The 27,998-nt window shown below is 39.1% G+C and overlaps 1 protein-coding gene across 4 annotated transcripts in view; it reads left to right on the top strand.

Moving 5' to 3' along the window:
• Positions 1–1,042: 1,042 nt before the first annotated feature.
• Positions 1,043–27,998, top strand: part of LOC114654179 (serine/threonine-protein kinase pim-2-like) — a 37,496-nt gene continuing 10,540 nt past the window's right edge. For 3 of the 4 annotated variants that reach the window (XR_007935380.1, XM_051929559.1, XM_051929557.1), the window contains exons 1-7: positions 1,043–1,197; positions 6,206–6,322; positions 7,171–7,338; positions 18,373–18,477; positions 18,585–18,631; positions 26,871–27,252; positions 27,406–27,582. Coding sequence is in view for 3 of the 4 variants with exons in the window: in XM_051929559.1 (XP_051785519.1) it covers positions 1,143–1,197; positions 6,206–6,322; positions 7,171–7,338; positions 18,373–18,477; positions 18,585–18,631; positions 26,871–27,252; positions 27,406–27,582 (1,051 nt within the window). In the remaining variant the exon portion in view is untranslated. The remainder of the gene's footprint in view (positions 1,198–6,205; positions 6,323–7,170; positions 7,339–18,372; positions 18,478–18,584; positions 18,632–26,870; positions 27,253–27,405; positions 27,583–27,998) is intronic. The other variant, XM_051929558.1, reaches the window with a different exon arrangement.

The raw sequence follows: 27,998 nt of genomic DNA, 5'->3' as shown, positions 1-27,998 counted from the left end.
TACCAGTCATACTGCCAACATTCAAAGTTCCTACCCTCAGTTCCACTCTCTTTACTTTCCTCCTCTCCTCCTGCCTCCGGACACGTCTCCCTCCTCCTCTTCTCCTTCTTCGGCCAACAGTAGCCCAATTTCCGCCAGCACCCTGTTAGCTAACACTAGTGGTGGCGGTCGTTGTTAACCTGGGACTCGACCGATCCGTTATGGAAATTTGTATCGTTGTCCACATATTGATTTGGCAAAATTTTACCCTTCCTGATGTAACCCTCCCCATTTATCCAGGCTAGGGACCGGCACGAAGAAACACACTGGTTTGTGCATTCCCTGTGGCTGGGTTAATAAGTGAGTTTATAAGTATTTTTTTTTGGGGGGGGGGGTCCTTTAATCATCCCAGTGATTCTGTTTTTTTATTTTTCTTTCTGAACTGTTGCTATTATATTGTTCACTTGGTTGGTATAAGTTGCATTGAGTAAATACAGCTGGGAAAATATTTGTGTGTGTGTATCTTCATTTCAGGCTACAAAGCAACAAAATGTGAATTATTGGGATGGAGGTGGTTCTTTTCAATACCCACTGTACCTGTCCTGGGATTCCACTTATGGTCGCGTTGAAGAACAAGGCATCAAGTTTATGCATCATTTTCTTTAATCTTTGCCAGTATGTTTCAAATCGTTTGTTTTGAATGACTGTGTCTCTCCTCGCAGAACGTGGTAGGAAACACATTTAGATAGGGCAGTGTCTGGCATATTTAGGCACATTTCCAAACTCAGATTCAATGTTGTCATAAAATGATCACTAGGGCAAAGTAAGGGATGGGGCTCAGGGAAATAAATGATGCCAATCCATCATCATCTTAAGCAGAACTTCATTTCAAATAGGTCACTGTACACACACTTTTTTGTAAGAGCGTATGAGTTTTGTCGCACACAGTCTACAAATGCGAATCTCTGGGAACTGCGTATATTTTTAAGTTCGATCATTGACATCAGTCATTCTTGCCGTCTTTATAATTCTAATGCCGTTGTGTTTTTCTGTCACCTGGCAACGCCCTTCACTCGAAATTACATGTTTAAGAGGCGGGATGCGCAGAACCATCGAGGTACTGCACACATGCTGCTGATGGGCGAGAAGACGACGGGTGGGAAATGGAGATACGACCAAGGGGAGAAGACCCCTCTCATGAGCCGAACTCGTCGAAAGGTAGATGTGTTTGTAAACCGCCTAGTCCGTACACGAAGCTTCGCCGCTCAACGCAAGCTCTGATTATATTCATAAAGCTGCTTTCCTAATACCCAAATTAATAAATGGATTAGGCACACGTCGGACGCGTCCCGAACATGCGAGATCTTTGTACAAAAATAACCAATTTAACTAACACTGTTCTCAAACGTTTTAGGCCGCAAAAATGGTAGAAGCTCAACAAGCGCCTCGTTATTATTCACATGACAGATATAAGCATATCATGCCAAGACGTGGAAGCTCAGTTTAACCTCGTCATACGTGCTTAATCAGGAGCAGGAACGTTACTAACAGTGTTTTCGATATTCGATTGTGAAATGCGATCACGGATAGCTCAACGAACTATATTTCTTAATTCAGTTGAACCTGATACTTTTCAATACGCATAATTAATTCAGTTCAGAATCGTTGAGTATTGAAATTCAACTTAATAGTACCGAATATCAGGAACCAACTCTGGGCAAGGAGCCACTAACACATTCGCAACCGGCTAAAGTACATTCACAAAAGTACCTACCGAAATAAGCAGGCGTATAAGAAGCGAACTGCCTGCAAAAATACGGGATTCGAACTCTCCATACTGGAAGTCCTTGTAGGAAATGATACCCTGGGCCTAAAAGTATTCTACCAAAACGAGCGCCACTTCTTTGACAAGCCAATCCAATCACACAAGTCCATTTAGACGAAATGTCTAAATCATGAGACATAAATACGAGCTTCAGTGTAACTCCTGAATCCCGGAGCTGCGGAGGTCGGCAGGTGGGTTCTTCTTCTTCGCCTAGCCCCTCCATTTTAAGTTATTTTTATAGTGCGCCTTTCCACAAACTTTGTGCTTAGTAAGACGTAATATTTTGACTGCGTGCGGAATATTCACAAGATAATGCACCAAAAACTTGTAAATCAACTGTTCTATAGTTTGCTTGTCTTAAGGATGTCAAAGTAAACTGATGTATTAAGAGAAAAGCAGCACACAGACACTGTAAAGCTATGAGAGAATAGCAACAATCACCTAAAGCGTCTAATTATAATTTAACAAATGATACCATTTTGCTTTTTAGGGACAAAATTATTTTTCATTTATGTGCTTTTGGGTTATTACGTGTTCAATACAAATTGATAACTGGATTTTACATTTTATCAATAGTTGCTTTTTTCATGTTGTCAGCAATCTAGCTATTTTGGCTCAGCTGATATTGTGTATATTATTTAGGTTCAACTGTATGGAGGAATATTTCAGACAAAACTGATTAAATAAATAAGTACTGTGTAATGTGACAAAAATAATACCAACACTAAATTTGAGTATAAATAATTGTGTCACAAAATGTATACTTATTTTTTTAATTTTTTCTTTGTTTATTCATTTCAGTGACAGGCATGCAAGATGAAAAAAGCCCTTTAATTGAAACTGTCATTTTCATTTGTCAGAGTTGAAAGGGAGGATTTTAGCAAGTACTGTTTTGTGATAGGTGAATTGTTAGTGTGGACATACAGTAAACTTTCAGCCATCAAGTGCCGACTCAGAGTTTCTTGCATTAAATCAGCTGCTTCACACAGTAATTCTGGGCAACTTTTTCTTGCACTCATGTCCGACACACACAGTCACAACTTGGAGCATATGCAAGTCACAACTTGGAGCATATGCATGAGCCACGGAATTCCCAAGTCAAGGAAAGTGCATACGTCTACTCTGTGGATGATTCACCAATCAAAAGAACAACTTTGATGAGTAAAAGTGACAGTTTTCATTTTAGGGCTTTCTTCATGTTGCATGCCTGTCACTAAAATGAAGAAGTGAAGAAAAAAATAATATAGAAAAAGAAATAAGCAAGAAAAATATATCTTGTGACACATTTAATTATTTCTAGCTAGCTAGCTAGTGCCCTTCCCAGGCACAAAACCAAACTGCCATTCACAAACTTTCACCTGATCTTTTCCCCAGTATTTTCTCAACCTCCTTCATTACCTTCTCCAGAAGCTTGTCCACACCATAGGATTTACACTCCAATGGATTACCTTTTCCTTTGTAGAATGTAATAAAGAAGCTTTGTTTCCAATTTTCAGGAATCCTTCATTCACCTGTTTTTTTTGTATCTGAAGCATGGTGTAGCACCCAACCATTTTCATTGCATCACCAAACTCCAGAATCCACTCACCCTCAACACCTTGTTATGGTGACCCATAAAATCCCTATCCATTCCTGCTCATCCTCTATTTGCAAATGTAGGACTTGAACTTGGAGCCTTTAAATTATAGAATAATTGTTTTAGTTAATGAAACTAAAAGAGAACTCCCTTGGTTATAGTAGTCAATCGGTCCGGTGTTAGAGTGCCTTGTTGGCAGCAGCTGGCTTTCTCTCTCTCATTCTCTCTCTCTGTTACTCTCAGCCTTGGTACACCACCAAATCAGCCTTACCACAGAACATCAGGTATTTGACTGTCATAAACTGGATTACCCCCTGCTATGTTTTGTTCAGGTTTTATAACTTCCTGTTGATTTTGGCAAGTGTTGGAATCAGCGGTTTAGTACAGGCTGTACCTTGCCCATTCTTTGTATCTCTCGTCAAAGAGGATATCAGAGGAGAAATGTTTAAGATCCAATGCCCTTCTTGATACCAGCCTCATTTAGTTACTTTGTACAGCATGCAAGATTAACCATGATCTTATTCTTATAACAAGTCACAGGGGAAAACCCTAATTCACTGGTTTTTCATTGTCATTGGACAATCAAAAGTCAAAACATCTAAACTATTTCTTCAATTTCTTAAGAAACTGATTTTCTTTCACAAAAGAGTTTATAGCCTGCCTTCATATAGGCTGATCTCCAATACAGCCTGCCCTCATATAAGTTAATCTCCAAGAACCACACACCATGCCCCACTGCAACATGTGCCATTTTCAAATACAGGTGCTGGTCATAAAATTAGAATATCATGACAAAGTTGATTTATTTCAGTAATTCCGTTCAAAAAGTGAAACTTGTATATTAGATTCATTCTTTACACACAGACTGATGTATTTCAAATGTTTATTTCTTTTAATGTTGATGATTATAACTGACAACTAATGAAAGTCCCAAATTCAGTATGTCGGAAAATTAGAATATTGTGAAAAGGTTCAATATTGAAGACACCTGGTGCCACACTCTAATCAGCTAATTAACACCAAACACCTGCAAAAGCCTTTAAATGGTCTCTTAGTCTAGTTCTGTAGGCTACACAATCATGGGGAAGACTGCTGACTTGACAGTTGTCCAAAAGACGACCATTGACACCTTGCACAAGGAGGGCAAGACACAAAAGGTCATTGCTAAAGAGGCTGGCTGTTCACAGAGCTCTGTGTCCAAGCACATTAATAGAGAGGTGAAGGGAAGGACAAGATGTGGTAGAAAAAAGTGTACAAGCAATAGGGATAACCGCACCCTGGAGAGGACTGTGAAACAAAACCCATTCAAAAATGTGCGGGAGATTCACAAAGAGTGGACTGCAGCTGGAGTCAGTGCTTCAAGAACCACCACGCACAGACGTATGCAAGACATGGGTTTCAGCTGTCACATTCCTTGTGTCAAGCCACTCTTGAACAAGAGACAGCGTCAGACGCATGTCGCCTTTGGACTGCTGCTGTGTGGTCCAAAGTTATGTTCATTGATGAAAGTAAATTTTTTTTTTTTTTGGAAATCAAGGTCCCAGAGTCTGGAGGAAGAGAGGAGAGGCACAGAATCCACGTTGCTTGAGGTCCAGTGTAAAGTTTCCACGGTCAGTGATGGTTTGGGGTGCCATGTCATCTGCTGGTGTTGGTCCATTGTGTTTTCTGAGGTCCAAGGTCAACGCAGCTGTCTACCAGGAAGTTTTAGAGCACTTCATGCTTCTTGCTGCTGACGAAATTTATGGAGATGCAGATTTCATTTTCCAACAGGACATGGCACCTGCACAGAGTGCCAAAGCTACCAGTACCTGGTTTAAGGACCATGGTATCCCTGTTCTTGATTGGCCAGCAAACTCGCCTGACCTTAACCCCATAGAAAATCTTTGGGGTATTGTGAAGAGGAAGATGCAATACACCAGACCCAACAATTCAGAAGAGCTGAAGGCCACTATCAGAGCAACATGGGCTCTCATAACACCTGAGCAGTGCCACAGACTGATCGACTCCATGCCACGCCGCATTGCTGCAGTTAATCCAGGCCAAAGGAGCCGCAACTAAATATTGAGTGCTGTACATGCTCATACTTTTCATGTTCATACCGTTCAGTTGGCGAACATTTCTAAAAATCCTTTTTTTGCATTGGTCTTAATTGATATTCTAATTTTCCGAGATACTGAATTTGGGACTTTCATTAGTTGTCAGTTATAATCATCAACATTAAAAGAAATAAACATTTGAAATACGTCAGTCTGTGTGTAATGAATTAATCTAATATACAAATTTCACTTTTTGAATGGAATTACTGAAATAAATCAACTTTGTCATGATATTCTAATTTTATGACCAGCACCTGTATGTACACTTAATCTTCTAACTGTGCTACTCAACACAAAGAAAAACAAGAATAATATAAGGGAAATGAATATCCATTTTAATTCCTGACTAGTACCGTGTTTGTCACACTATACTGTTACTGACCCTTCTGCTCACGAGTAGATTTGTGCCAACTTCAGGAGCAGATGGAATATCACACATCAGCATTGTGAACAGAGCATCTGTTAATGCCAAAAACATTATACTTCATTTTCCAGATCTGTTTAAGCGCTCTGATTCTCCATCAGCAATCTGTTTTTTATGCATACTTTGGTTTTAGGTTGCAGGGAGCCAATACCTAATTTAGAGTGTAAGGCAGAAACTAACTGGCCCTTTAGTAATTAAAGGTTCAAAGGGACATTACTGTTACATGGAATTTACAGGCTAAACAAAAGTATTTTGAATGTAAACGTGAAAAAATAAGAAAATCCTGAAATCACTTTTTTATGTAGTTCCAGGGAAATGGCTAGTAGGTATAAAGCGCAAAGGAGAGCCTAACTGCAGCAATGACATTGACCAAGTGCCTAAGAAGAAATTCTGTGTGGAGGATACAAATAAGCTTTACATAGGTGAGAGATGGACAAGGTAAAATATTTTGAAAAAAAAAAAAGAAAGACTTGAGGTTGAATGCAAAAGGTACCATTGTGCAATAGGGGCTTACCCTGGTCAAGTATTACTAGAAGTGTACAATAAACACTGAAACTGGAAATGTATGTGTTGGCTATGAGCAGTTCTCACCTTCCAGGAAACAAAGGTCTTAGTTTTGTTCTTGTTTTATACTAGCAGAGTGAAAGGCTACGTGTAATGCAATTTGCTACTATAATACAGCTAATTTATATAGCATGTCATGCTGTACAGTATGTCTGGGATAAAGCCAGTGTGAGCAGACTACGAGATTTGATTCAGTGGTGGTAGTCACATATTCCCAGGTCACGAATGGGTTGTAGTAAATAGATGAGCCTTATCCTGTGCCTACAGGGCACCCATGCTGGTCTCACTCACCATTTGCGGTATCATTATATGCATCATGTTTATGTCCAGTGGAGGAAATGGGTAAGGTAATGACTCACTAGTGAGAGAAAGTGAAACCTAGATCAAGTGAGACAAGAATCTGTAATTTGATACTGGAAAGGTTGAAAAGTAGGTAGACCACCCTACCTCATAGACAGGGTTCATGACTCAAACAGGTAAGCCACAAAAATATTGCAGTAATTGTTTTTTTACTTTTGCCTATTTAATAAGTGCATCTGTAGTTGTATATTTTAACCTCCTTGGCTTCATGCTGGTTCTGGATCACTCCGGGCATGCCACCTCCTGTTACAATGTATATATTATTTTAAGTCCCATCTAAATCTTACAGATCTGTCAATAGATCATTTTGTGACTTTCCTGAAGTAAAACCTTTTTTTTTTTCTAGGAAATGCACGAGATTTCCTAAGTCTCTCTGAAGCACCCTTTCCTTCATTTTTTGCTGTCTTAAGAGAACAATGTAATGTTTTTGTGAAGGGTTTGTGTTACGAATTTTCCCAGTTTTTTGCAGCAGTGGCAGCCAGTTGGAAACTGATGAAACTTAAGTTTGATCCAGGTACTAAAATTACTTTATTTAAAATGTAATGAAATATTTCAGATTTACTGTAGACAATCAAAGTTATTTAATGTAATATTTAATAATATTTTAATGCGCTTGTTTGAAATATTATGTTTTGCTTTGTTAACTTAAAAAAATTACGTAATTTTCTGGTTTATTAGATTAGAGTAGACTAGATTAAATTAGATTAGATTAGATTATGACACTTGGTAACATAGTCAGGCATTATTTGCTACTAGCTGTGTAAACCCGTGCTGTAAAAGCCCGGGGTCCTAGAAACTATTGAAATCATCAGAAAAAAAATGAAATGTAGAGATGTCAGGTAATTGAAAGGAACTACTCAGGGTATCTCTGTCCTAGGTTTCATTTTGCCGACGTGCTCGCCTCGCTTGTGTATTAGTGGCGGGAGGAAAAGTAAAAGGGATACCGTTTTGCTGATGTGCTCGTCTCGCTTGCATAAGAGTTTATCTGTTTTCTAGGAGTCACTTTCTACTTCTGATTCGTTAACTTGGGGCCGCCTTGCACTTCTGGGCCAGACAGACACACACACACACACACACACACACACACACTTCCATGAGCAGACGTTTAGTTTTCTGTTTCCTCATTGGTGGAGCCCTTACCCTGACTCCACCTCTCACTTCCGGGCCAAACAGACACACACACACACACACACACTTCACCCATAGATGTTTATATATAAAATAGGAAACTCTTTGGTTTGTAGGTTGGATTATACAATACCTTATCAATATAATCCTTATCAAAACCTTCTTGAAAATCATTAAAAACTAGGGGGCTGTGCCCCCTGCTCGCTTCGCTCGCCCACCCCCGGGTTTGGTTTACCAGATATACAATTTAAAGAGATTGTTATTTTCATGGGAATTGTTACATATGCATTATTTTCACTTTTACTTTAAAACCTTTGTAAAAACAATACTTTATTTCCGGCCCTGGGCGTGGTTAAATCTCTTTCTCACAGGACATATAACGCTGCTCGTGTTGTGAAGGGGGGCCGGCTGAATGCACGCTAAGGAGAAGCAGTCGTATCATCTGCTGGCGAGCTGCGTGTTCTACTTGTCGCTTGTCCAATGTTTTAAGAGCTGTTAGCACATGAAGTGTGATTGCCAAAAGCATTCCAACTACTGCTAGGATAGATGTCTGTGAACTTGTTTTAAATGTTGTCTCACTGCCTTGTCTCGCGTGACGTTAAAGTGTCTCACATTGGACATCAAATTGTCTTCCAAGAAGATCACGTCTCGTCTCCCTAGTCTCCCTCCCCCAATTTTTTTTATAATAGAGAGATATTGTATATACTCCTATGGTGAGATGTAACACTTGCCATCTTCCATCTTTAAAAATTTCTTTAGCATGTAATGATTTCTGAATATGTGTGCATTAGGTGTTTATGTACAGAATATAATTACTACGTTTCTGTAGCACTCTTGAGTGTAAATATCAACGAATTCCATAAGAACCAGCTTCTGGATATATAACCAGCTAATGCACTGCTATTGGCTAGCTAGTTTCGTCATGAAAGATGTGTGGTAACCACCACCACCTGTCCTAGTAGCACTGTTTGCAAGGAAGGAAAGAGTCCTGGAAACTCACTTACACCAATCCACACACAGGTTCACATAGGTCTAAAATGTTACATGTGTGTGTACTTGTAAATTTATGCACAGTATATAAATATTTTTTCATTTAAGGAGAAAGGAGGTGCCCAGTAGAGCACAGATCTCCTTATCATTACTTTTATTCCAGGAAACACATCACATGCACTTCAAAACAAGTAATGCACCAGAAACTAAGCATGTTTGGGCCCAGCCAGTACTTGGATGGGAGTCCATCCAGGAATAATTTGGGTTGCTGCTGGAAGAGGTGTTGGTGAAGCCATCGGGCGAGTATACCCTGAGGTCTGTGCGTAGATCCCAATGCCCCAGGACATTGATGGGGACACTGTTCTGTAAAAATGATGTCATCCTTCAGATGAGATGTAAAACTGACGTCCTTACACTCTGTGGTTTAATGGCCCTGGGCATCCTTCTTAAAGAGTAGGTTTTCTTTTCCCCTAATCATCCCCTGTCCCTTACTGGCCAACTATCTCTCTCTCACCCCTTAACCACGTAATTGCAAATGTGTGGAGAGTGTACTGGTGCAAAGTGGATGCCGCATATCATCCTGGTGAGCGCTACACATTACTGGTGGTTGAAATGGCTCCCCACTCTCCATGTAAAGCAGTTTTGTTGGTGAGAAAGGCGTTCTATGAATGTAATTAATTAATTAATTAGAATATCATTATAAGGCCAGGTGTATAGTTAAAAAGACATATTATAAATATATAATAATAATTCATTACATTTATATATACTTATATACCCTGTGGAAAGATCAGCCTCGACACAGACAGACACCGACTTGCATTGTCCCAAAACACACACGTTTATTAATTCTTCAGTGCACACAGCACAAAGCACCATAAACTACTCGCAATAATTGCTCTTTTTTCTTTCTCTTCTGCTGCCTTCACTCCTCTCCCACAACCTCTGTCCTCTGCCTCCCGACTCCCCAAATGGAGTGAGGTGGCCCCTTTTATGGCACACCCAGATGTGCTCCAGGTGCTCCCTGGTGATCTTCTTGCAGCACTTCCTTGTGTGGCGGAAATGCTGCATCAACAACCGGAAGCACTCCAGGTGTGGCTGGTTCCTCTTCTGACAGAGCTTCCTTGTGTGGAAGAAGTGCTGCAGTCCAGGGCTCTGGGATAGTCCAGGTGCCCTTGAGCTTCCAAGCTCCAAATCCGTGGCCCTTGTGTAATCCAGGGAGGCTGCCCTCTTGCGCCCCGAGGAAGATATTGCCCCTCTCCTGCTCCTTCCCTTCTCCAGGCATCCCGGTGGGACAAGGTCCCTGGTGAGCAGCCACAACCCTTAGGAGATTATAAGATCTGCTTTTTCACAAAATGTTTACAGATTTATGATTACGACAAACACACCTGTAAAGAAGGTTATGTTGGTGGGCTTGTGAAAATATTTTTTCTTTGTCATCTTCTGAGATAAAATAACTCCAAAGTTATGGTCTACATTGTTTAGTATACATACAGACAGGTTTGGTTAGAAGGCTGTGTCAGAAGACATGACTTGTTTGTCATATTGATATGAAGCAGTAGAAACAAAAGAGCTGGCTCTTTACCAGACACACAAGCAAATAAAAGCTGAATAATAAAGAGGGGGGATGGGAATTGTAATACCAGACTATTTAGGTAAGATCTCATGTACGTGACAGGTAGACACTGAGCCAGGGATGACGACATGTAGTCTGTAGTACCGTACACAAAAAAGTGCCTTTTGCAAAATTACTAATAATGAATTCTGCTCTGTTGACTGAAACCCTCAGAGGAAAAGGTTAACACAGTTCTCGCATAGCATTTTTGAGGAAAAACAAATTGTTTATGGAGTAGCAAAGATGCTCAGTTTAATCAACATTGTGCTAGAAAAGAATGCATGCTTGTGTTTAAAGACTTGACTGTGATATAGTTAAACAATCCATGTGGAATAAAAGCTTTTTTGATCAATAATGTGTAACCTGTCATACATATATTGTTTAGATGTTGTTTAGATGTATGTTTAGAAAAATAAATCAATTCTCAATAATACCAATTAGAGTCAAGATATGAAAATAGGCCTGCATTTTATTTTCTACCAGACTGAATAGTTCAACCACTTTTCCAGCTTTCCTGTACTGTCAGATCTATCTATCTATCTATTGTGATGGACGGCCAGGGATCCTGCCCAGACGGGAAGCCCTTTATAAGAGAAGACGGGGGAATGGGCGTACTACCAGGAGTACCTCCCCCGGGACACGAGAGGGCAGCCCCCTGGGTTTACATCGGGGCCATGGATTTGGAGCTCAGAAGCTCAACCCGTTGGGGGCACCTGGACAGCTCCAGAGTCTGGGCATGCAGCACTTCCACCACACCCGGAAGTGCTGCCAGAAGAGGAGCGGGATTCCTATGCAGCACTTCCGGGTGCACTATAAGGGAGGCCACCTCACTCCATTCAGAAGCTAGATGTGAATTTCCCCCTGGGATTAATAAAGTATCTATCTATCTATCTATCTATCTATCTATCTATCTATCTATCTATCTATCTATCTATCTATCTATCTATCTATCTAGAGTTGGAAGAATGGAGTAGAGGCGGTGAAAGGAAAGAAAGGAAGGAGTGTTGCTATTGGAGCACTGTTTTGTGTGCGGGACAGTATAATATAAATACCGTATTTTTCACACCATAAGATGCACTTTTTTCCCCCCAAAAGAAGGTTGGAAATGTCTGTGCATCTTATGGAGCAAATATTGCGTCACAGACCGTGATGTGTATTATCTGACAAAAGTCGACATCCAGGGGTAGAGGGCGACAAAACTCACTGTTATGTTACAGGCATTCCCTCTGTGCTTGGAGGAATGTTAGACTCATTGACTCGGCATCTAATCCTTGCATGTGCACGAGTTGCGAAATGTAAACAAAGGTAAGATTGCATCGACATCTCACGAAGGAGCGAAGCGAGTGCAGAAAACAAAATACTCAGCAGACGATGTTTTGCGCATTATCACTGAGTCGGACTCTGATTTTTCAGAATTTGATTTTGTTGAGAGTGATCAGGAGATCAAACGAGAGTGAGGAACTGGCATCAGCTGATCGGGACACCAGCCAATGCCGCCCCAGCTGAGCATATTCGTGCAGCCGATGCACCTATGGCAAGGTTCGTGTGGGAGGAATACCTAGACATTGATCCGTGGGAGCCAAACTGGCTACTGGACTTCACAAGACAGTATGGCTTGCTGTTGAACTCGACAGATTACCAGCCGCTGGACTACTTCAGGCTGTTTTTTCCTGAAGCTGCCTTTCAGTTACTGTCAGACGAGACAAACAGGTATGCAGAGCAATTTTTTGAACCGAGGGCTGTGCTTGCACCGCATTCTCGTTTTTCAAACTGGAAACCCACAACAAAACACGAGATGAAGGGCTTTGTGGCATTACAAATATAGATGGGACTAGACTGGCGATACTGTATAACTTCACGGAGCATTGGTCCAAACGTGCTTTGTCCCCTGGTGGCTTTGGACAGGTTATGCCACGTGATGATAGGTACGTGCTCCTGCAAAGTGATTGTGAGCAACTGAGCTTCATAAATTCTGACACTAGCGATGAGGAGTTCTTGGGTTTCCATAAAACTAGAAGAGTGCTTGAACCTTAAAGTCTCTCCTTATTTGTTAATGGCAGTGATGATGTTTCTTAATACCGCTGTTGAATTTACATGGTTGAAATATTATTCTGCTATATTTTGTTAAACATATTAGTACACCATTTGGTTCAGAATATTTTTTTTCTTGTTTTCCTCCTCTAAACCTAGGTGCGTCTAATGGTCCGGTGCATTTTATGGTGCAAAAAATACGGTAAATGTGTGTTGTTTTGGACATTTTGAGTCCGTGTCTGTCTGTGTCCGGGCTGATCTTCTACACTATCTATCACAGACCTGGGCTCTTTTTCTTTGCACCTGCTTTTTTCCTGATGCAAAATAATCCTTTGCACCAGGCAGCTTTAAAGCGCTTCCTCTTTTGAAAGTTTGTGCGAGTCTTATAGAGACCTTGCTTCTGGCCACCTCTTGCTATCTGGGTACCCTTTCACAATTTTCAGAAAAAACATAAGCCATTTGCAACTTAACACATAATTAATATGGTATGTACTGTATAACCACACTGAACCACTGTAACCACCATATGTATAACCACTTTCCTTTCCTTCACTTAAACCACTTATAAAGTGCAGCATTTGTTTTTTATTTATTACATTTTTGAATGTTGCTCTTCAGCTTTTACAGTACTATCAGTAGCAATTTATTCACATACAGTACATTATCTGCTGAAAGTGTGTGTGATGACTCAAGGAACTAGGATTAAGTGGTCCTTGGAAAGTGCTATATATAAAATGTAAACTGCCTGTAGTGGAAATGCACACACTGTGAAAGTGCATGTTAGGATGCTAATGCAGACCTTTGTTCTGTCACCTCACAAGTGCAGAATTGTATTCGCTGTCCGTTTACTGTCTCTGTGGGTGTTACATTCTGTCACCTTCTCTCCTTCATCCCAATTATGTAGATAGTAGTATTATTGAATAAATAATACAGCATGTAGTGCCAAGTAAAAGTATTCAGACCCCTGACCAATTCTCAAGCTTTACTAAAAAGCCAAGCAAAATGGCACCTTTTATTGGCTAACTAAAAAGATTACAATATGCAAGCTTTCAAGGCAACTCAGGCCCCTTCTCCAGGCAAGATGCTCTTCAGGCAAGATGTAATCATTACATCTTGCCTGAAGAAGGGGCCTGAGTTACCTCGAAAGCTTGCAAATTGTAATCTTTTTAATTAGCCAATAAAAGGTGTCATTTTGCTTGACTTTTCACTACATTCGTAATGGCTAACATGGTACAACACCCTAGTACTATAAGCTTTACTAAAAAACAAATCCTATACTTAAATTTTGTTTTATGTGATATTTTTATTTCAAAGTTATGAAACTAATTTTTAATGTGACATTGTTTCCATGGATATGCAATAATGTCTGCATAATATTCAATCCCAAACAACTGAATATTTTGTAGAGGCAAATTTAGCAGCAATAATAGCTTTAGGTGTTTTGGGGTATGTCTGTGTACCAGCGTTTGTATAAAAAAGCACGAGTATGAGTTTGGGAGTGATTTTAGCCCATTCATCCAGGCAGATTTCTCCTAAATTATTGAGGTTAGTGGAATGATGGATGTGCACCACAGTGTTCAAATATGCCACAGATCCTCTACCAGATTGAGATGAAAAATTTGACCTGGTCAATACAGGATATTTGTCTTTTTGACCTTCAAAACACTACATTGTTTAGAGTTGTTACCTTGCTGAAAGATGATCTTCTTTCCAAGCTTCGATTCTTTAGCAGGCTAAAACAGATTTTTATGTAGTTTTTGTGTTTAATTTTCTCAATCCATTCTTCTTTCAGTTTTAACCAGATTCCATGTCCTGCTGAAGAAAAGCAACCCCATGGCATAGTGTTCCATCACTGTAGTGTAGGTATGATGTTATCTGAGTAGTAGGCGGTGTTAAATTTTCGTTCTATGTTTGTCTCATCTGACCACAAAATCTTTTCTCACATCACAGCTGAGTCACTCTCATGCTTTTAAGCAAACTCCAGACATGCTTTCTTTATGAGTCATGGCTTATTTTGTGCCACCCATCCATATAGGCCAGTATTCTGCAGAGCTCTTGATATGGTTGACTGATGTGCCTTTGCTCCAGTCTCAACTTCTGAACTCTGTGGCTCTTTCAAAGTGACTGTAAACATCTCTGTAACTTCGCTCACAAGTCTTCATGCTTTTCAAGATACTGTCTGGCTGGTTTGAAGTAGCTTCATTAATGCCCACTTGGATATCCAAACATTTAATATTGTTTTGCACTTTATTCTATTTTATGCTGTCACACTCATGCACCTTGGGGATAGCTTAAAGGCTCTGGAGGTAGTAATTCAACACTGATCCACAAGGTGGCTGTGTAGGCCTCTTCTCTTCCTCCTTCTACAGGCCTAATGATTGACAGAACAAACAGTGATGACATCTCATCCGGTGTCAGTCCCCCTGGACCCGCCTCTTCCTGCCTGTCCAGCACTTAGCCAGAAGTGTCGCCATCTTGTACAATTTCATCTTGGACTCACATACTGAGGGGCATTAATATTTTGCTGAAAAGCCTAAAATAAACTGCATTTATAACATACAGGGTCGCTGTGTAACCCCAACCCTTTTTGAATTGTTTTGTCTCTTTTTACAATTCATTTGCACTGTTTTATCTCAAACCTTTTGAGAATGTTCTTTGATCATCATTTTAATGACTGTCCTTTTAGATTCACAGCCTGAATAAAGATAACTTGACTATGGAGTGTTTATTCTGAAAACATGCCAATTACTTTAATAGTTCACTGGTGGAGACTAATTATAAGGCACTTATGCTCACATTAGAAAATTGTTACTCACCTAAATAAACTTAAGAGTTTTCACAACAGAGTATTTGTGCAAATAGCATGCTTTTCTTTTTTTTTAGGATTTTTTTCTAACATCTGCTGAACTCCACATTACATTGTTACTTACATAGGTCTTTTGCAGTTTAACAAGTATTTGTACTGTATTACATTAATATATTGCTATTTGCACTTTCTTAACTGCATTCCATTGGCTTTGTACTTGTATACTCTAAAGTGCCATGTTGATGAATACAAGCACAAGCTACTGCCTGTATAAGTAATGATACATGTATCTGTGACTAAAAGCACACGTGTGTCCTGGCAATTCAGTTACTATTTACAGCAAGAAATGTTCAATGCAATCCTATAAACATTTTTTTTCCCATTTCTTTTTTGATTGTGTTAATTTTAAAACTCACTTTAAAGTAAATGAGACAAAAATAATCAAGGATACAGTTAATATTGCATCTCATACATATATGTCTCATAACTATCTCAATATCCTCCCTTACTTAGTGTGGAGAGCTGTGTGATCAGAGAACCCAATATAAAAAAGTTCCTCATATGTAATGTGTTTGTTTTCTTTTCAAGTGTTGTTTATGTGATCCCATGGTGAATGGGAGCAATCTAATATGCTTTTAAACTGGAGTGTTTTTATCCCCTAACTGTTGCATGTTTTTCATAGTAAAGCACATGTTTCAGTTTTGGGATTTTCAAGCCATATTTTCAATGTTAAAAATATTGCCAAGTTGTATGTGGCAAAACAATGACAAGCATGACTTGTACTGTGAAAAGTGGCAGTACACAATATAAACTCATGTGGACCTACATCATCTTTGAGCAATGTGTGAAATTCTTATTGAAAACTAGGGGGCTTCGCTCGCCAACCCCCCTCCGGCCTGCACTACATGCCAGCCGCTCGTGTTGAGAAGAGGGGGGCTGAATGCACCCCAAGGAGATGAGGTCACTCCTCCAAAACCCCCTCTTAAACGATGATACAATGGGAAACAAATACATTTGTTTTTACCTCCTCTTTGCTCAATCAGCTGCTGGCTTGCTGCTGCTGCCGAGACACGTGATCTACATCTCAAGTGGCACGTTGAACATTTAAAAGCCTGTACGGCAGCTGTCCTTTTGTCTCACTGCCTTGTCTCTCTTCTCCCTCAGACATCCTCTGCTCCTGTTGGGAGTCCTGCTCCCGAGGTGCGCCCCTACGAAGAAGAAGATTTTCTATTTTTTTAATTAAGAAATGGAACTGTCCCCTCTGACAACACATGAAGCTTCATTCACATCTGAAAGAGACTTATGTTTATTTAAAGTGTTTGAGTAACGTTTCTGTCTCTAAAATCTCCTGCGTATCTGTGCAACTCTGTGACTCAAGCGTGACAGCATAAGTGGATTTCAGTTTCACCAAACAACAAATTTTTTAATTCTTACGGATATGCCTCTTCATTCGGAAAGAAACACTACTTTTCCCTGATGGCAACACAAATTAGACAATCTACAATTCTCCAACTTAAGGTTTAAATCCAAACAATATATTCGATCTCTTTTTGCTATTCCATTGTTTCACCAAGTAATACAGTAATCCCTCCTCTATCACGGGGGTTGCGTTCCAGACCCCCCCGTGAAAGGTGAAAATCCGCGAAGTAGAAACCATATGTTTATATGGTTATTTTTATATTGTTATGCTTGGGTCACAGATTTGCACAGAAACACAGGAGGTTGTAGAGAGACAGGAACTTTATTCAAACACTGCAAACAAACATTTGTCTCTTTTTCAAAAGTTTAAACTGTGCTCCATAACAAGACAAGAGATGACAGTTCCGTCTCACAATTAAAAGAATGCAAACATATCTTCCTCTTCAAAGGAGTGCGCATCAGGAGCAGATAATGTCAGAGAGATAGACAGAAAAAAGCAAACAATCAGAAATCAATAGGGCTGTTTGGCTTTTAAGTATGCGAAGCACCACCAGACAACGCAGCTGCTAGGAAGGGAGCAATGTTAAGGTAGCCTTTCAGCATTTTTTTAGAGGAGCGTCCGTATCGTCTAGTGGTGCGAACAGCCCCCCCACTGCTCACACCCCCTCCGTCAGGAGCACAGAATGTCAGAGAGAGAGAGAGACGGAGAAAAACAAACAATTAAAAATCAATACGTGCCGTTCGAGCTTTTAAGTATGCTAAGCACCATGCAGGAAGCATATCGCTTGACAAAACAGCCACATTTAAGCCCAGCAAGGAAGAGAGCAATGTGAAGGTAATCTTTCAGTGTTTTTTGAGGAGTGGCCGTATCTTCTAGGGGTGCGAACAGCCCCTGTGCTCACAATATATTTGAGGAGTTTTATTTAGTGCGTAATACATGCTCTGATTGGGTAGCTTCTCAGCCATCTGCCAATAGCGTCCCTTGTATGAAATCAACTGGGCAAATCAGCTGAGGAAGCATGTACCAGAAATTAAAAGACCCATTGTCCGCAGAAATCCGCGAACCAGCAAAAAATCTGCGATATATATTTAAATATGCTTACATATAAAATCCGCGATGGAGTGAAGCCGCGAAAGACGAAGCGTGATCTAGCGAGGGATTACTGTAATTTCCGTTTGTTTGCACTAATGCGATCTTTACTATCATTTTTTTGAGACTTTCGAATTTTCGTACTTCCACTATCTCTAACCTGCTCTGCATGTGTATCACGCCAATGTTTTTGAATTCTTTACGATGTTCTACTTTGTCATCTACTCTTTATTTCCGGCCCTGGACGTGGTTAAAGCTCTTGGCACAAAGTCTCGTCTCACGGGACGTGAAAGTGTCTCTCTGAAAAAGACTTGTCTTGTCACAAGATTTTTTTATATAATAGAGATGTCATAGCGTAAAGAAAAAAAAATCTGCAGTGTAAGAATCCACTTGGAAACTCAGTATGGTTTTAGAATATTGTTTTAGTATTCATTTCCTTGATAGGATGTTTACTTTTTATTTTTTGTAGAATATGAATCTCTTCTCCAAACATACACAATGGATTCCCTTATTGGACAAGGAAAATATGGCAAAGTATATTCTGGGTATCGAAGAAAAGATAGTCTGCCGGTAGGTAAAACGTACTGAATACGTGAGTGAAGAGGTAGAAACAAGACTAATGTTCATTCATTCTGTCTAATTGTGCCTTGTTGATTCATACCTGTTTTCTCTTTTAGGTAGCAATTAAATCAGTCAAAAAAGAAGAAATTAAGAAATGGATCCAGCTGGTTAGTATTGAAAAAATTTCCCGACCATGTATAAAAACAAACAATTAGCCAGTATAAAATCTGTAATTTAGTGATTACTTTTCTGTGGAGCTGTTTTTACACATAGACCTTAAAACAGATGTAAATGTATGGTTTGCTTTTAACTGAGGTTTTAAACATTGAGTACAATTTCATTAGGAAATGGTTGTCAGTATAGATCTGGCAACATGGCACTGCTTGTATAATGACATCAGCATGTGACATGATTACCAACAGGATATAGGAAGAGTTGTGGACTAATTCTACAAACATCTGTCTCAGATAATTCAGTTTATGAGTAAATGTTAGTGTTATTTTGAGTTTGTAGTTTGTGTTTTGATTCCATTGTGAATTGCCATTAGTTTGGAGTAAGTAGCATTAGTGAACCAATGTGTACAGTATAAATAACTTTTTTCAAATAAAACTGGCCAGAATTTTGCCAAATTCTTAGAACGTATTCGATGATGATTTTTATTTTTGACTTCTAGTTTGTTTCACTTTATCAGATTACTCAGAAGGAAACAGTAACATATTAGAATAGTGTATTTACAGCTAGCTGTGTCAAGGTGTCACATAGATTGGTGCTTACGTCTCCTGGGTCTAGTGTCCTGGGTTTAAATCTTGTGCTTGGTCAGGGTCTGTATTTATATGTCCTGCTCATATCTGCATGGAATTTTCTCCATGTGCTCTAGTTTGTCTCACAAATTCTAAACAAATTAATGTTAGATATGGAAAATCCACTTTATTTCTGTTTGAGTGAGTTTTGATGTGTGCTAGAAAGTACCTTGAAAGGAGTTTTCATCCTGTTGAGAGTTGATCCCTGTCCTGTACCTAATGCTACTGGGATGAGCTCTGTGTGTATTGAATGAGAGGCAAAGAATAGTGGTTTTTAGAAAGGATTAGAAAAAACAGACTGGGAAAAGGCGCACAAGAGGCAAAAGCAAAAGGGTAGTCATAGAAACAGGCAGCTATCAACCCAGAAAGAAAGACTAAATATTAAAGTACAATGTGTAACCCGAAAGTCAAAAACAAGCCACTGCAAAGTTCCTGATTATCTAAAATTCCTTTCATGTATAACTAATTAGATTTTGTTTGATGTTTTACGGTTTTTTCCAGAACCTTGGACTTTCTCTGCGCCACCATCTTAAGTAGTTGCAGTTTTAATGACGTTATAAGCCACACATTCTTCAAAATTTTATTCCTGAAAACAAAATCTGATTAGAATACTATAAACTCAGAAGGCTTCAGGATGACATTGCCAAAATAATGATAAAAAATAATATTTCTCAAAAAATAACGCACCAAAGTTAATCCCAGAGATACTAAAATCAGTTTCATAATGCTGGCCCATGCAACCCTGAATTGGATTAGGTACATACATGGATGCCCAAAGAGGCTTGTCAGGCTCAGGGCCGGGGCCCAAAAAGACTGTTTTTCTCATGAAGATTACAAAAACTGAGTCTCAAAACTTGAATCCTAGCTATGTTCTTTTCTTCTGTATTTAGGCCTGGTGATTTGTGGTAGTTGAAATTGGTTGATTGAGTTTGGATAATAAAAAAGATCATTGTACATGATTATAATGTTATTGTTATAGTTCTGTAGAATCAGTCAGTTACATCCCTCTTCTAGCTAAAGCACTAAATGTTTAAAATGCATCTTGTGAGCATCTGCAGTATATATTGTGCATCAGCAAAATCCAGCACTGCACTGTTTGATTGACTTTAGTGACTGTGATTATTATGATCGTTTGTGGGGAAGGCAGACAGCCAAACAGTGATCATATAATTTCTTGAGAAATGTAATTTCTCAATTTGTGTTTTTACAGGATAAGTTATCACAGGGTTTCACGGTGTTTGTAATTCATTATTGAACACAATGCATGTATAAGATGTTGTGTTGCTCCCCAAATGCCACTTCTTTACGTAAAACATGCTAATCCTAATGCAAATAATTGTTCTGTAAATTATGTAGTATGTGCTACAGTATCCATTCACCTAGTATGATGAAGTAATGAGATTATGTTTGATGTTCTATAAATTAAAATAAATATTTGCATTTTGTTGAACTGTTGAATAATGCATTTTACTTGTATTACATACTTGTATCTATGTACTTTGGCGCAAGGGCCCATCCTGAGTAGAGGTGGTTGGGTATTGGATAGATGTATGCTGCTAACTCTTCTGCTCTGTCCTGATTCATTATATGTTAATACAAATTTACTGTATTTGGTTTTTAGGATAAGTGTACACTTTATAATGGTGTGGGTAGCTAAGATAAAACTGTGTAAAAAGTAAGCAGAATGGCTAGCTACACAGAGACTCCACAGTTGCCACTTGAAGGGACTTGACCAACCTGTCAAGAACAGAACATGTCCAGCTTCTCATCTCAGAAAAACGTAACCATTCCAGACTGAGACACAGAAGGTTTTTTAGCATAGCTTGCACTCATTTGCAGAAGGCCAGCTAATGAGGAATAGGAAAGCTACAATTCACCATGAGATAGGAAGATGGAGAAGAACAGAATAGATGAAATTTAACTTGGGAGTGTGTAGTTGGATAGGAACAAGACAGCCACCATGGAGTATGAGATAGCCATCTGGATGGTAACAGGAGAGCTACTACTCAGCATAAAACAGCTAGCATCTAAAAACTAATAAAAACAAAACAAAAAAAAAAGTCCTGAACTATTTTCTAGAATCTCTTATTTAATCTATATAATTCTGTACACTATTAAACAGAAAATTAAAACAGGAGGAGAAAATTATGTTTGAGTTCGTATGGCAGATATGATCAATCTCTCTTTTTTTAAGAAAGAAAACAAAAGAGTAGTCAGATTTGTTGCACAAGTTTCTTCTGTGATTGTTGCTAAAACAAAAACATCCAAAAGTACAAGAAATACAAATCAAAAGAGCTTCCTAAATTGTTTTTTTATTTACTCAAGTGCTGTTTTCCAACAAGTCTTTGTCATAAACTTTATTAATGTGAGTGTCCCTCATACAGTCTATATGAAAATGTTTGGGAACCCCTCTCATGCTGCATAATAATTTACTTTCAACAGAAAAGATAACAGTCTTTCATTTCCTAGGAACATCTGAGTACTGGGGTGTTTTCCGAACAAAGATTTTTAGTGAAGCAGTATTTAGTTGTATTAAATTAAATCAAATGTGGAAAACTGGCTGTGCAAAAATGTGGGTCCCCTTGTAATTTTGCTGATTTGAATGCATGTCACTGCTCAATGCTGATTACTTGCAACACCAAATTGATTGGATTAGCTCGTTAAACCTTAAACTTCATAGACAGGTGTGTCCAATCATGAGAAAAGGTATTTAAGGTGGTCAATTGCAAGTTGTGCTTCCCTTTGACTCTCCTCTGAAGAGTAACAGCATGGGATCCTCAAAGCAACTCTCAAAAGATCTGAATACAAACAGTATCATGGTTTAGGGGAAGGCTACAAAAAGCTATCTCAGAGGTTTAAACTGTCAATTTCAACTGTAAGGAATGTAATCAGGAAATGGAAGGCCACAGGCACAGTTGCTGTTAAACCCAGCAGGTCTCGCAGGTCAAGAAAAATACAGGAGCAGCATATGCACAAGATTGTGAGAATGGTTACAGACAACCCACAGATCACCTCCAAAGACCTGCAAGAACATCTCGCTGCAAATGGTGTTCTGTACATCACTTTGCACGGCGGAAGAAGAACACTGCATTCCAAGAAAAACACCTGCTACCTACTGTCCAATTTGGTGGAGGTTCCATCATGCTGTGGGGCTGTGTGGCTAGTTCAGGAACTGGGGCCCTTGTTATAGTCGAGGGTTGGATGAATTCAACCCAATATCAACAAATTCTTCAGGATAATGTTCAAGCATCAGTCACAAAGTTGGAGTTACGCAGGGATTGGATATTCCAACAAGACAATGACCTAAAACACAGTTCGAAATCTACAAAGGCATTCATGCAGAGGGAGAAGTACAATGTTCTGGAATGGCCATCACAGTCCTCTGACTTGAATATCATTGAAAATCTATGGGATGATTTGAAGCAGACTGTCCATGCTTGGCAGCCATCAAATTTAACTGAACTGGAGACATTTTGTATGGAAGAATGGTCAAAAATACCTCCATCCAGAATCCAGACACTCATCAAAGGCTATAGGAGGCGTCTAGAGGCTGTTATATTTGCAAAAGGAGGCTCAACTAAGTATTGATGTCACATCTCTGTTGGGGTGCCCACATTTATGCACCTGTCTAATTTTGTTATGATGCATATTGCATATTTTCTGTTAATCCAATAAACTTCCTGTCACTGCTGAAATACTACTGTCTCCACAAGGCATGTCATATATTAAAAGGAAGTTGCTACTTTGAAAGCTCAGCCAATGATAAACAAAAATCCAAAGAATTAAGAGGGATTCCCAAACTTTTTCATATGACTGTGCATATATATGTCAGGGGCTGCCACAATGTCAGATGTCATAAGACACATGCATCAATGGCTAGCAATAATCCATCGAATGGTGGTTTCTATGAAAAAAGAAAACATGGATCTCTAAAGGAGTCACTTTATCCCCCCATTGTCTAAACAAAACAAAGTTGCAGACCAAATGCTGTTATTTGTCATGGGGAGTTAATAGTGGCTCTTGTAACGTCAATGAAACATCCTGATGTCATCAGCACACTGCCCTGTAAACGTCACAAAACAAAAAAAATATCAAACATTGTGTAAAAAATGTCAAAACATGCTCAACACCCCAAAAGTCTGAGCTGATAAAAATGATTTCCCTCAAAAGTCTGGTTCTCAGAATATGTCTCTGTCTTGACTTTCAAACAGTGATATGGTTCAAGCTAAATATTGCTCCATGTAGGAAAAAATAAAAAAAGATGCAAAGACAAGTTTCTACACACCCCTGTCAAAATGATAGATTTTGTGTAATAAAAAAATAAACCCAAGATTCCGAACATATTCCACTATTATTGAAAAATTTAATTCTATACAAAGAAGGTGAAAAAAAATCGTAAACTGTTAAGTGAAAAAAGGAAAAAAAACATTCACAACCCTTGGTTGTATTAATGTGTTCACCTTTTAATAATCAAGGATGTGACTGCGTTCAGAAACATTATCAATAAGTCTTATCTTAAATAATAGTATATACCTGACATCAATTAAAGTGCTCTGAATGAGCTCAGATAAAGTTTGGCTGTTCCTGTAGGATTATTCTGAAATCCTCTTGGTTGGCCATATACTCCAAAAGCTGTGGACCACAAAGAGCTTTTAAATTCTGAGTGGGATCTCATCGTTGAAAGTTATCAATCAGGACAGGGGTACAAAAAAGTATCCAAAGTATTAAACATCCCATGGAGCACAGTGAATACATTCATCAACCAGTGAAGAAAATATGGCTCAGCAGTGACTCTACAAAAAACAGGACGTCCCTGTTTGATGATTGATGAGAAGACAAGGTGAAAACTATTCAGGAAGGCCACCAAGAGGCCTACAAAAACATTACAGGAGCTGCAGGATTTCCTGGCAAGTACTTCTTGTTCCCTACATGTGACAACAATCAGTCTTATTCTTCATATGTCTGGATTGTGGGGTGGGGTAGCAAGGCAAAAGCCTATTCTCACAAAGAAAACATCAGTTTATTTTGGCACAAAATCTTCAAGCATCTGCTAGGAAGCTGAAGATGAAAAGGAACTTCATCCCCAAGGCATACATTGAAATCAATAAGGCAATGGCTTCATAAAAGGAGGATCAATGTTCATGAATGGCCCAGCCAGAGAACAGAACTTAATCCAACTGAAAATCTGTTGGGAGGCCTAAAAAGAGCTGGCTCAGGAGATGCCCATGTCCAGATGTGCCAAACTGTAATAAAATCTAAACGTGTTTCAACCAAGTATTAGTTTAGGGGAGTGCACACTAATCCAACCAGGTTTTTTGTATGATTTCTTTTTTCACTAAACTCTTTCTGACTTGTTTTCACCTTCTTTGTGTAGATTTGCAATAAAGGTGGAATAAGTTCTGACTGGATTTCTCTTGGTTTCATTTATTTATCACACAAAACCTGCCATTTTGGTAACATTGTGCAGACTTTTTATAACTAAGTACTATCTGAGTAAGATTCTGGGCTGTAGATTTATGACCTGAGGGTTTGTTCCTAATTCTGGAATTGCACGTGCCCCTGGTCCTCAACTAAATGCGAGAATGGTGGAGGGCGAAAAGTGACTGTATTTGACGGCTCATTATGAACACAGCTTGTCTTTATAAAGCAGAACTTATTAGATATGTCCTGAACAGACGAATGCTGTATGTCAGTAAATTTCTGATCCAAATTCAACATCCTCGGTATAGTGCTGTCATGTCCTATGCCTAACAGGTGACCTATCTGGATGTAATACAGCCAATCAGGATGAACTCTGTTCTGCACTTATAGAGTTTGGTTATTATGTTTCAGCTACGGTTTATTTCCTGGCTTAAGAATGCTTTATTTTCCATTTTGTTACTGCTTTTGAATGACTAATTTTTAATTTTGTTTCTTATTATGAAATATTTGTTAATATCGTTGTGTATTTTGTTTATAAGCATCAAGGATATATTCCGTGTTTTGTGTGCTGGACCCCAAGATGTGAGGCCAGCATGATATAACTGCTGAGGGGCCACCCTCCGCCTTTCTATTCTGAATAAACTGGAAGAGTGATTTAAACTATCAGTCAAGATGTATAGAAGTCTCATTCAGAACCTAGAAAGTGCTTGATTGCTGTTATTATGTACAAAAAGGCTGTGCTATATAATAGTAGGTTAAGGATACCAATTTTTCTGTTCGTTTTATTATTTAAAATAAGTTAGATAATAACTAAAAAGCAAAGCTTCTGTTCTGTTTAATGTAAAATAAATAATAGTGGATGCCAAATATTTTTGTGAGTATCCACTTAGTTTAAGGAAAATTGTGAGATTTTATTTACAGTAAACCCTCGCTATATCACGCTTCGACTTTAGCGGCTTCACTCTATCGCGGATTTTATATGTAAGCATATCTAAATATATAACTGCTTCGTGGGTTTCTGCGGACAATGGGTCTTTTTACTTCTGGTACTTGCTTCCTCAGTTGGTTTGCCCAGTTGATTTCATACAAGAAATGCTATTGGCGGATGGCTGAGAAGCTACCCAATCAGAGCACGCAGTTAAGTTCCTGTGTGCTGCTGATTGGCTCAGCGACGGAGTGCTGCATTAACCAGGAAGTCTCATCTCACTCATTCAGCATTAACGTGCTCCTGCTACTGCTTCAGGGGCCGTGTCCAAGCGGCAACAGAAGATGCAAATGATTGCAGAAAAGGTAAAAGTTTTGGATATGTTAAAGGAAGGGAACAGCTACACCGCTGCAGGACACCATTACAGCATCAATGAGTCCACGATCCTTTTTATTTAAAAAGGAGGAAAAGCATATAAGATCTACGGCCGCAGTGTCCTTTAACCAGGGTGCAAAACGAGTTGCAAGTGGACGTGATAAGGCAGTAGTCTGGATGGAATCTGCTTTAGGGATTTGGATTGAAGAGTGCTGGAAGAAGAACAACGGCGGTGCTACACAGTCGCCTGAAGAGGCTCCTTTAGAAGAGCTGTAACGCTATCCTTTGTTGTCCAGTAAAATTAAACTCATCGTTATCGGACAAGTCGTCATGTCATTGTTCGTGAGTAACCATAATTATCTACGTACAGTACTTATTACATGTACATAGTTTAGTGTCACTGTACACACATTTTACTGTATACAATATTTTTCTTGCATTGTACGTATTTATTGCTGGTGGCCTGTCTGTCGTAATGGCTGTAACATATGTGATATCGGAGATGCTCGATATCTTTAAAATATTTAGGTTTGACTGTATATAAACTGTGTTTACATACATAATTTCAACGAATCTTACCTAATATCTAAGAGAATACAAAGGGTTTATGCTGTATAATTGTGTGGGAAATGTTTATAATAGTGTGGGAGAGTTTATAAGGGCTTAAAATATATAAAAATAACCATATGAACATATGGTTTCCACTTCGCTGATTTTCACCTTTCGCGGCGGGTTCTGGAACGCAACCCCCGCGATGGAGGAGGGATTACTGTATTTCTTTTTGTTTTAAGCTGAAGGCACAAATTATTTTTGGCAATGTCTGTATTACATTCATCAGTAGTGTTGTTTAATGTGACACCTTTGCTCCACTCTCTGTCCTCACAGCCAGGTGAGATGGAGCTTTTGCCTCTGGAAGCTGCCCTTCTCCAGATTGCTAGCAGTCCTCCAACATCTCCTAGAGTGATCTGCTTCTTGGATAGGTTTCAAACATCCTCTGAGTATTTGCTTGTAATGGAGAGACCAGAGCCCTGCAAAGACCTGTATGAATTTCTGCTTGATCAAACACAAGGCAAATTTGGAGAACCTCTTGCAAAATACATCTTCAGGCAAATTGTTGAGGCAGTAATTCACTGTCATTCTCGGGGAATTCTGCATGATGATGTCAAGGTTAACAACATATTAGTGCAGACTACAACATACCAGGTGAAACTAATTGATTTTGGAGTTGGTTCTATTCTAATGGAAGCTGAATACAGTGACTTTGGAGGTAAGTTAAAAACAAGTTTGTCTATGTTTGTTCATAATTCTGCAGTAGGGCTGACAGTTAACTAGTTCTAAAATGTCAGTTGTATGCAGATGTTTTAGTTAAGAACAATTGTTACTTTTCAGCTGGTTAGGAGTGATTTTTTTTCTGTCTTAGGTACTTTTATTTTTTTTTCACCCGAGCGGGTCCTCAATAAAAAGTACAAAGCAATTCCAACAAATGTGTGGGCACTAGGCATCAATCTCTACATTTTGGTAACTGGAGGACCACCCTTTAGAAAAGCTGATGAGATTATAGAAGGCAAACTATGTTTTCCAACTGATACTTCTCAAGGTGAGACGGTTTTCTTTTTTTATAAATTGAATTACTTGCTGTGTTTTTGGATCAAAATAAACTTTCTCACTGCATGTTATATTGCATTCTTTTTGCCAAAATGCTGAGTATGTACTGAATGCACAGATACCAACATGAATACAGACATTTACTGTTGACCACACCACAATTTTTTAAAAAACATACATTCTCTGTACTGTATTGTATGTTTCCTTTAAAAATGACATATCAAGTTTTTGTTTTTCACATTTAAGCTTCTTACAACTTGGAATTCTTCACAGAAACCCTAACAGGTCAGGTCAGGTCAAGGAGCATGCACTGGTACAGTGCCATGCCGCACCCACCGCACAATGAAACAGCTCCAAATCCAGGTTGGCAAACCCCAGGCAGACACATGGTCTAGACCAGGAATGGGC

This window comes from Erpetoichthys calabaricus, chromosome 7, assembly GCF_900747795.2.
Source record: "Erpetoichthys calabaricus chromosome 7, fErpCal1.3, whole genome shotgun sequence".
Classification (NCBI taxonomy): Eukaryota; Metazoa; Chordata; class Cladistia; order Polypteriformes; family Polypteridae; genus Erpetoichthys; species Erpetoichthys calabaricus.
The sequence above is the reverse complement of the archived record's forward strand: the minus strand, read 5'-3'. Positions and strand labels throughout refer to the sequence as shown.